Source organism: Gopherus flavomarginatus, chromosome 7, assembly GCF_025201925.1.
Source record: "Gopherus flavomarginatus isolate rGopFla2 chromosome 7, rGopFla2.mat.asm, whole genome shotgun sequence".
Classification (NCBI taxonomy): Eukaryota; Metazoa; Chordata; order Testudines; family Testudinidae; genus Gopherus; species Gopherus flavomarginatus.
In genome coordinates this window covers 37,432,622-37,442,800 of record NC_066623.1, presented here as the reverse complement: position 1 = coordinate 37,442,800, position 10,179 = coordinate 37,432,622, and the positions used below count along the sequence as shown (strand labels likewise).

The 10,179-nt window shown below is 54.5% G+C and overlaps 1 protein-coding gene across 1 annotated transcript in view; it reads left to right on the top strand.

Moving 5' to 3' along the window:
* Positions 1–1,140: 1,140 nt before the first annotated feature.
* The window catches only part of APBB3 (amyloid beta precursor protein binding family B member 3), a 31,815-nt gene continuing 22,776 nt past the window's right edge, over positions 1,141–10,179 (top strand). The window contains exon 1 of the mRNA XM_050960925.1: positions 1,141–1,222. Coding sequence (XP_050816882.1) covers positions 1,174–1,222 — 49 coding nt within the window. The 5' untranslated portion in view covers positions 1,141–1,173. The remainder of the gene's footprint in view (positions 1,223–10,179) is intronic.

Genomic DNA, 10,179 nt, shown 5'->3' with positions numbered 1-10,179 from the left:
GACTCCTTAGAGTTAGCTAGACAGAGAGACCCTTCTAAGGCTAGAAGCCCTCTTCAATGTGAGGCACAGGGGGGCTGTGTTGAATGAGGAGGTACTGTGTGATGATCAAAGCCAGCCTTGAACTTTGTCCCCTAGGGCACAGGAAGGAGCTTCAGAGGGGTAGCTGTGTTAGTCAGGATCTGTAAAAGCAGCAAAGAGTCCTGTGGCACCTTATAGACTAACGTAAGGTGAGGAGTAGCTTCCCACACAAAGCTGTAGGTGGATGGATTATTGTACCTTATAGACTAACGTCTGTTAGTCTATAAGGTGCCACAGGACTCTTTGCTGCTTTTACAGGAAGGAGCTTGCGGCTGAGTGGGGCTGATTGGAGCCCTTTATATTTCACTTAAATACCAAGTGTTCCTCTTCCAAGAAGCCCAATCCCTGTACCACCGTAGAGCGAGCTCTGCTCCATGGGGGAGGTGTTTCTACCAGGGAAAGCTAGAGACAACAGCATTTTGCCCACAATAATCCATCCACCTACAGCTTTGTGTGGGAAGCTACTCCTCACCCCCTCTCCCAAATGCCCTACGGCGGAAATGGGTGGCTGAATCTGGTTCCACTGGAGAAAGAAGCTGCTCTCAACATTGTTTCCACAGACCACTCGGTTTTCCTGGCCCTGCCGGGAAAGGGGGGTTGGGTCCCATTAGAAATAGTAGGGTGGTGGGTGTGGGAGCCAGTGGGACCCTTAGGATCCCCTTGGACCCGGATCTCTGCTGAACAGAGCTGGCCAGCTGCTCCCTTCCCGGAAGGCGCAGCCGGGGCTCAGATGAGGGCTGGACAACGCCCCGGCCCCTCCTGCCAGGCCTCTGCCTCCCCACTGCAGTGGCCCTGGATGGAAACTGCGCGGAGTGGCTGCTTTTGGCCAGCTCCCTGGCCACAGCCGCGGCCTGGTCCTGCACGTGAGCCCCCTCGGCCTGCAACCCACAGCCCCCAGCTCCTCTCGCCTGGCTCCCCCCGAGACTCTGGGCCTCCGGCACGCCACGGCCCCACTGCTCCTCCCCTCTGCCCCTCCCCGTGCGCCTCCCCTCCAGCCACCTCCCCCGGCCCCGCCTCCCCGCGCTCCAGCCCGCCGCTCGCCCTGCAGCCGCCGCTCGCCGCGTCCGGTCCCCGGGCGCCCGGCTCGCCGAGGCCATGCTGGGCAAGGACTACATGCTGGCCATCATCCTGGTCAACTGCGACGGTGAGAGCCGGGGGGCCGTGCCCGGGCAGGGCGGGGGCCGGCCGGGCAAGGGGCCGTGCCCGGGGAAGGGAGGGGGCCGTGGCCGGGCAGAAAGAGAGCCGTGCCCCCTGCGCTGTGCCGAGGAGGGGCAGAGCGCCAGCCCCTCACCCTGGGCCGGGCTCGGGGGCGCGGGTCCCTGGCTCGCTGCAGACCTGTTGCTGGTCACTGGGCTGACACCTGCTGGGGTGACGGTCTGCAAAGGGCTCTCTGCACGGAGGAGCGAGCGGCCCATGAGCCCCCGGCTGCTGCTTGCCGTCCTGTGCAGGGGCGCCTCCCCCTCCTCCCGGGATTCTTCCCGCAGGCTGGCTGGGTCAGTCCGGGCCATGCCTCGGGCAACTCTCCATGGTGCTGAACGCGGACATGGGCTTGGCCTCGCATTTGCCTCTACAACAATCTCTTCTTGCTCGTTAGCTGGGAGGGCTGCGCTGAAGACTGGGAAACCTGGGCCCAGCCTCAGGCCCGCAGCCCTGCCAGCACCAGGAACAGCAGCCCGGATAATCCCTTCCCCTCAGTCATTTTACTCAACTTTCCTGATGCGAAACATGTGTGGAGTAAAAGGCAAATCTGGGAGGGCTGAGTGGCTCCGGAGTGGGGAAAGCCAAGCTGCAGCTGTGCACTGCAAATGGAACAGGTTCTTAATCACCCCGAGTGTGTGTGGGGGAACTGGCTGGGGGAGGATGGGAGTCGGGTGTAGGTCCTTTATCTCAGTCCATCTCCAGGTACCATCTCACCTGCTGCCTGATTGGCTGGCATTAAATGAGCTGAGTGTCTCAGTTCAAGTGTCCACATCACACCTGTTCTCCTTGTTGGAAGTGGAAGCAGAGTGGCCACTGGGCCCCAGACACTGGAGCCTCTTCTTCCTATGTGTGGCCCTGTGGGTGGAGATTGGGAGGCACTTGCTGTGTGACTACCCATGCTGTCCCTGTGCTGTAGACAAGCAGAGGCCAATGGCCCCTGGCATGGCATCCTGGCACCTTTCTCTACCACTAGGTTCCTGGTGAAGTCAGGAATGCCCTGTAGCTTTTATCCTCACTTTGTTTCTTTGGGAAGTGCGCAGAATCTGAGTGAGGCCAGGCATGAGAGCTCATGCTCCTTGTAGAGGAATCTGTCTGATGAGTATGGGCACATCCGCACCCCAGTTTACCTGTATCCCACCAGGGCTATGGGGCTGCCCTGAGCAAATCCAGGACCCCTGCATATGCACTAGCTCTTTTGAAAAACAAGACCCATTTGTTCTGAGGCCCCTACTCTGGGATTTCCTGCATCTGGGCAGCTTTGGCCATGCAGTGATGCTGTTACCACCTCTTATTGGTAACAGCCCTGCTGAATCAGGAAAGTGCCTCTCTAAAAGGTTGGCATCACTAAAGAATTCCAAATGGCCCTAAGTTGTTACCCCCTGGTGGCCATCTGGTGGACTTAGTGAAATGAGTTTGGTGGGTTTCAGTCCATTTCCTGGCTAGCAGGTGTCCAAATCACCAAAACCATTTCCTGTCTCAGCAGAGAAGCCAAGGACTGAAGAGACCCTGTAGACCCCACTCCTTTGCACTCGAGAGTCATGTCTGAGGCACGTTGCGCTGAGAAGGGGTGCGGGCAGTGCTCAGGTTGTGTCAGAATGCTCCAGAACACCGATCTAGGAGATAGAACAGTGTTATAGTACTTCTGCCTGTCCCAGGCCACCTGCTCCTTTCTCTCACTGGCTGCAGAGTGTCATCTGAGCAGCAGGTGCTGGGCCCTGGTGGCGGCTCTTGGAGAGGTATCAGTATAGAAAGAGCAACAAAGAGTCCTGTGGCACCTTATAGACTAACAGAAGTATTGGGAACTTTGTCATTTTTTACAGATCCAGACTAACACAGCTACCCCTCTGATACTTGAATGTAGAAAGAGTTGAGGACACTGCAGCCAGGACCAGGCAGGGGAACGTGGGTGCCCAGACCTACCAGGAGCCCAGGATGGAGCTAGAGCTGGGCAATGTGAGGAGTGTGGGATTGCCTGGGCAACAGAGCTCCCCACAGGGAGCTGGACACAGGTCGGGGGGAGGTGGACACAGGATGGGCTCTGCAGGAAGTCATCCCCTGCTCCCTTGGGCCTCCTCCAGCTTTCTCACTGCCCTTATCTTCCTCGCAGCTCCTTCCACTCCTCCCTGCTTGGCACTTATTTTCTAGGACTCCAGCACTGGGTGGAAGTGGGGGAAAACTTGCACTGCCACTGCCTGGACTGCACCTGATCTGTGGCTACAGAGATGAATCAGCCTCCAGGGAATGTCAGGGCATCCCTTGCCAGCCTGACAGCCACACCAAATGTGTGACGCTGTATAAGCGAATTTGGTTTGTATTAAAGATAATTTGTTGCTAAAGCAACGACTCCCACATCATTTCCCAAAGCATCCTGCCCAGCTGCTCCCTTTGCCCCACCAGAGATCTGGAAGATTTCAGATGCTTCTTCCTAATATGCAGCCATTTAACACCTCAAGGAAAGTTATCTCCATCTCTCTCAGCCTCACACACATCCTGGCCCCTGAGAACTGAGCAGTGGAGAGGAGAAGCTGGAGCTCGAGGAGGCTGTGTGGAGCTGTAGCCCGTTCTGACCAGATGAATCTCCATGCTGAAAGCCTGCTATCCCTTGATTAAATTCCCAGAGTTGGCATGGGTTTGATAGCTGTTTAGTGTCTTTGGGATCAATGTTATTATCCTGCCATGTAATACTGGACAAGGATTTCTGTCACAGAGTCATTGGCTGGAGGGTAGAATCAGTGACAAGTGTGGTATGTGCCCACCAACACTGAAAGACCAGGGTCCCCTAATACAGAAAAGGGGTCAGCATCAGGGCATGGTGAATGCACTAGTGCCATTGATGGAGAGCGTCTCCCAGGGCCTGATCCTGTGGGATGCTGAGTGCTGCCAACTCACCCTGAAGTCCCAGTGAGAGGTGAGAGCATGCCACGTCCCCAGAATTGGGCCCTGACTGCAGAAGGTGGAGGCCTGTGCAGGGATGAAGATCCACAGTGCAGCTCAGCTGGGGAGGCTGCAGGGTGCCTCCTCTCCACTTGGTCTCAGGAGTCGGTGTGTCCGCGCTCATTCCCAGTTCTGCCAGAGCCTGGTGCTGCGTGGGAGGCAGGAGGCTTGGGGCAGTTTGGAGGAGCTGTCTGAGATCAGGCTCCGGGCACAGTCTCTTTATGCATTGAATGAAAGACAGGAAAAGGCTTGTATTCAAAACACGTCTCTTGCGGAGCCAGCGTCAAGATTCCTGTCACGGGGGCCTCTACTCACAGGGGGCACCTCCTCCTGGGTGCTCTGGGCATTAGCTCTTCCAGTCTGAGGCCCTCTTCTTGTGGTTCCTCAGCCTGCTGTCTCATTGTCTCGCACTGCAGCCCTTCTCTTGCTCCTTGGGAGCTGCTGCGCCTCATCTTTGGGGCCTAGCCCTTTGGCCAAGTCACAGTGCTCTTCCCCTTCCAGAGTACTGTCAACATCTTCCACACTGTCCCAGGCAGTGCTTAACCCCACTGCCCTCCATGGCTAGAGCAAATGTTTCTGGACAGTCTTCAGGTTCACAGCCTAGATTGTGCCACTCGCTCAGGGGAACTCAGGCCCGCTCCCTACACTGGGTCCCAGCCCAGAGACCCTATCTCCAGCAGCAGAGGTCTGTACTATCACAAACCTTCCTGCCTCTCCCCTGGAGTGCTCCCTACCTTGCCTATCCCAGCCTCAAGTCTACCACCCTTCTAACTAAACCGCAATCTCCTGGGTTGCTGGACAACACAAACCCTTCCTCTTGGGTCCAAATTCCTTTCGCCCCCTTGTTTTAGGGAGAGTGACTGCCAGTGACTCCCTGCAGCCTCCTTTCTGCTCTCAGCTCCCTGGCTTTCTAGAAGCCCTGTCTGTTCCTGCACCAGTGAGCTTCCCTCAGCTGGGGCTTTCCCATCAGCCTAAATGGCCCCCATTTTGCAGCCCCTCTGACCCACATTATCCCCTTCTGGGAAAGCATGGGGCCCACCCCATCCCCTCTTGTCCAGCTGCCTCTCGGCACAGGGGTGCAGAACACAGACCCCCAGTCTGTCAGAAGTGAGGCCAGCTCTCTGCGGGTGTACACCCTCTGCAAACAACCCAACCAATGAGATCTCTGGGAGAACGTGGCTGAGAGCCTGGGGTGAGGAGCAACCTTGATGTGATGCTGTGGCCCAGGAAGCTGGTCTGACCACAGCTGCCTGGGGTTATGGCAGCAGCTGGCCCATTAGAGGGGGGCGTCTCTGCTGCATAAAGGGGTGTGGGTTGTGCCATTCCTGCGCATTGGTAGTTGGCAAAGCCGCTGCCAGCGGGCTTGTTTCATAAACTGCTGTTCCCACTTGGGAACCTGCCTCCTTGCTGAGATCCGCAGCAGGATGCTGACATCGCAGTGGTGGCAGCTTTCCCCAGGAGTATGTGTGTGTGGCGGGGGGACTGGTGAGTCCCACACTGCTGAACCTTTGGGACAGCCCCAACCCTCAGCAAGGAGAGGGAGGCTCCCCGTCGCCTGGTATTTTAGACAAGCTGAGGGGCAAGGACACAAACTCGTTCACCCTTCCCTTCTGCAGGGCACCTGGTGGGTCATTGCACCTGACCTCCTGGGAGTAGCTCGTCCAGGCAGCAAGTGCTGCTCCTGTCAATGGTGATTTGAGTGCTAGGCTAGGAGAGGCATGTGCAGTTGAGGGGGGCAAACGGGAATAAAAAGGAAAATCTAGGCTGAATCTCAGGGACCAATTTCCTGACAGTGCAGTGGGAGGGGCAGGGGAAGAGGGGCTGGGAGCCCCATTGCTTGAGCACTTAGGATCAGACGGGATGTAACCATGCCTGGGGAATGCACCCTTGGGAGAGCTGCCCTGGTCCTAGTGGGGAACCTGCTCCCGTTCAGAGGATTAGGTTTCAGGTCAACCGGCTTTAATTTCAACTCCACACCAACAGTTTCCTCCCCTGGCCCTTCTTAGCACTTGCTCGGCCAGGTGCTGCTGTTGTGGAACCTGGCCCAATGCCCACTGACATCAAGGGAGCCGTGACTACAAAAGGCTTTGCCTTTCCCTCCAGCCCCTTGATCATTTTGTGATTCTTCTTGGTTCCCTCCAATTTGCCTCTGTTTTCCTGGCACAGCGGAGCTCGGCCTCAGTGCCATATTCCCAGCACAGTGTTGCAAGTGCCATGTTGAGAGAGGCATGGTGTCCTCTCTGCTTGGATAAGGCACAAACTTTCTCTGGTTCAGATTCCAATGGCTTTGTGTCTTCCTTATATGTTTCACCCCTTTCAGAGCAATGCCAGGTCCTCAACCCCTTCTGGGGATAGATATATGCAGTGTAGCCCTTGGGTCCCTGGCAGGTTGTGGGCCAAACTTGGACACTGTCTGGGCACTGTCCTGGCCTCCTGAGTGAAGGGCTTTGGCAGTGACAGAGGCTGTGTGGCTGGCAGTGGATGTGATGGTTCCAGTGGTAGGAAGGAGCTGGGCGACAGCTGGCTGCTTTGCTGCAGGCTCTGTGCTGGGGCACTAATTTTTCTGTCTGGAGGGTGCAGGCGGCTTCTACCAGCAGCTGGTTGAGCCGGCCTGACTGATGGTGGGACCTGATTAAGTAGAGTGTGGCTTGCAGCTGCCTGGGCAGGTTGTGCCATCGGGGAGAGCAGAGGCACAGAGTATGCTAGAGCCTGGTGATAGATTATTCACCTTCTGTTCTGCCCATGTTGGGCGTCTCAACAGGATAATAATGCAGCAGGGGCATGCTGACCTTTGGCTATTTTTAGCTGTATTCCCGGGGACGGATACAGTTACAGATACTGCACCTTTGATTCCTGCAGGGAAGAGCCAGGCTGCAGGTTCTGATTCATGTCCATTCTGAGGAGGGGCAGGGACTGAGCTATTCCTCTGCTTCTGAAGGGGGGAAGGTGGCATTCTGGGCCTCCAAGATCCTCAATAATTTCCCTTTTACTTTCCTTCCTCCTCTTCCTCCCCACAAAGCATCAGCTGGTTTGGCGCACATTAGACCCCCTCACTGCTGCCCCTACGGAGGCTGTGTGTAGCCACACCACCGTGACCTGTGACCTTAACACATCTCAGAAGCAGAACAGCACCGGGCCTGGTCAGTAATTGGTGGGAGATTGAGAAAAAGGCAGAGGAGATGTTACGGGACATGGTGTTCGTGCACAGCAGGGGCCAGTCTTCTCTCTGAGTAGGAGCAGAGCCAGTGCCCCAGGGTGGCGCGAGGGGATGCCGTGCAGCCAGGGCATGCAGTCCCTGTAGATTGTTTGCACTGTGTTTTGTGATCTGCAGTGTAACGGCTGGAGATGAAAGGCTGTCTGTGACCTTCCCCTCTGGTGTTATCTGGACTGGTGATCTGCTAGGTCACTCCAATCCTTGACTCTGGGAGCCAGCCTGGCCCTGCTCTGCTGTGAGAACCCTACTCCTGGGATGTTCACACACAGCTTCTGGCATGTAAGCTGCTCCCAGCTACTTGCAAGCGAATGACACTAGCCAGTATCTCTGGTCCCAAACACAACCCTAGGAACCTCCATCTTGCAGTGTCTGGTTATGCTCGCTGGACGCTGCACGCTTATATGAGTTTGTCAATTTAACAAAGATCTTGATATGTACCAGGCTTGTTATCCCAAGGGGAGCCTCTGACACGCTTCAAACCAAACGCACCGCTACAGGTAGAATAAACAAACACATTTATTAACGATGAAGATAGATTTTAAGTGATTATAAGTCAAAGCATAACAAGTCAGATTTGGTCAAATGAAATAAAAGCAAAACACATTCTAAGCTGATCTTAACATTTTCAATGTCCTTACAAACTTAGATGCTTCTCACCACAGGCTGGCTGGTTATTCTTCAGCCAGGCTCTCCCCTTTGATCAGTGCTTCAGTCGCTTGGTGGTGGTGGTGTCTGTAGATGTAGGTGGAAGAAAGAGTGAGCATGGCAAATGTGTCTTCCTTTTATCATGTCCTTTCCTCCTCCTTGGCTTTGCCATCCTCTTCAGAGTCAGGTGAACATTACTCTCTCCAAGCAAGGTTGAGCAATTCCCCTGGTGTGGCCTCATACAGGTGAGTCATTGCACTGTAGCTCCCTTGCTGGACAATGACTGTTGATGGGTTGTTTGACACCCCACCCAGGCATTTGTTACTTTTCTTCCTGTTGCCTCTGGGGAGCTAATATCTGGCTCATTCCCCCAACTTACAGCACGTTTTAGTGACAGCCATACTACACAACTCTCATAACTTCATATGCATTAATGATACACGTATATGGATAGAGAAATGACTTTCAGCAGATCATAACCTTTCCCCTGATACGTATAAAGCATGCCTTGTAAGGTAAGATCATGATTATTTGAAAATGAGGAATATGGGGGTTACAATACGCTCCCCCAAGGTATAGAATGTCACACCATCCTGCTTGAGCCTTGACTGCAGCACATTGTACTCCTGCTGCACTGTGCCAGTCTTGCCTTGGCGGCACTGGGTTTGTAATGCATCTCTCCCTGTGTGTGCCTGAGTTCTCTGGCTGGGCCGTCCTGGGGATTGATGCTCCAGGACTAGCATTGTTCCTTGCACTGTAAATGGAGGCTTTGGAGAGTGCCTTTGGCTCAGATCCTGTGTGTCTGAGATGGCCATTGGCAGAGGAAATGCTGAATGAACCTCCTTTGCTGGGGAATGTGCCAGCTCCAGAGAATGAATTAGCTTTGGCTCCATCTAATTAGTGGTGCGTTTGCTCTGAGTATGTCTCTGGGGACAACCAGCTCCAGCCCTTCGCCTGTGCAGCCCCTGCCTCGGGGCCCCCAGTGTGGGGTGTGTGGCAATGGCATTAGCTCTCTGCTCTTAGCTCTCAGGCTGGGTTTTGGGGCCTTACTCTCCCAGCTGCAGGTGGCTTTGGCAGCCTGGGTTCCTTTACTTTGGGAGGATCCTCAGGGCTGCTGGGCTGAGCTGAATCTCTGGTCCTTCCTTGGAGGATAAGCTCAGACTGTCTGGGAAACCCCTCCAGAGCTGTGTGATCCAATTCTGTTGAAGAGACTGTTGGTATAAATAATCTGGATTGGCTAATGCAGCATTAGGGGTAGAGATTGCAACCTGCAAAACCGTCCAGGAATCAGTCACTTGGCTACAGAGAGTGAGATACTAGAGATGGCAACTTAACCCCACCTGTATGTGCCAGAGCATCATGCTGAATTTCCTGGCTTTTGAGTGTCTCCAGCCACAGCCTTTCTGCTGCCTTGATGCCACTGAATTCCTTTAGCTGTTTGCTTGACATTAAAAAACATGATCAATCACCCACTGTAATAGCCACACAGGCTTATTGCAGAAGAGTGTGTGGGCTAGTGGATAGAGCACGGGTGGTTGGAAGTCAGGACTCCTGGGTTCTATGGTTTATTTGCTCTATGATTTTGAGCATCTTGCTGTCTCCCCATCTGTAAAATGGGACAGATGTTCACCCCAATCCCAGGATTGTTGAGAGGCTGCCCCAGAGTTGTAAAAGTGCTTTGAGATCCTCGTGGTCAGGGATGTTATTACAGTCCCTAGTCTCATCACTGCACTGAACAAAACGACCCCTAGCATTGTACAGAGGTTCTGATGGGCCCGTGCTTCTGTGTCTGGGGGATCCTTCCTGCTTGTGAATCAATGCCTGGATTCAGTGATGGAGCTATGGAATCCTCATTCATTCAAATAACCACACTCATCCCTGCAGCTGGTGTGTGTGTATTTCTGGCAGGCTGCGCTTGCTGTGTCCTTACTTCGCTAAGCTAGCTAGTGTCCTGTGCACATGCAGCACCGCTTGGTAACTGAGGTTCCAGCTGAGAACCAGGAGCCAGTCTATGTGCAAGGATGTGTCCTGATGTTTTTTTCACCTGTTTGAATTTCCTTTGTCTTCCCTTCCTGCTTGATGACTCTGTTTACTGCTAACATGCAAAT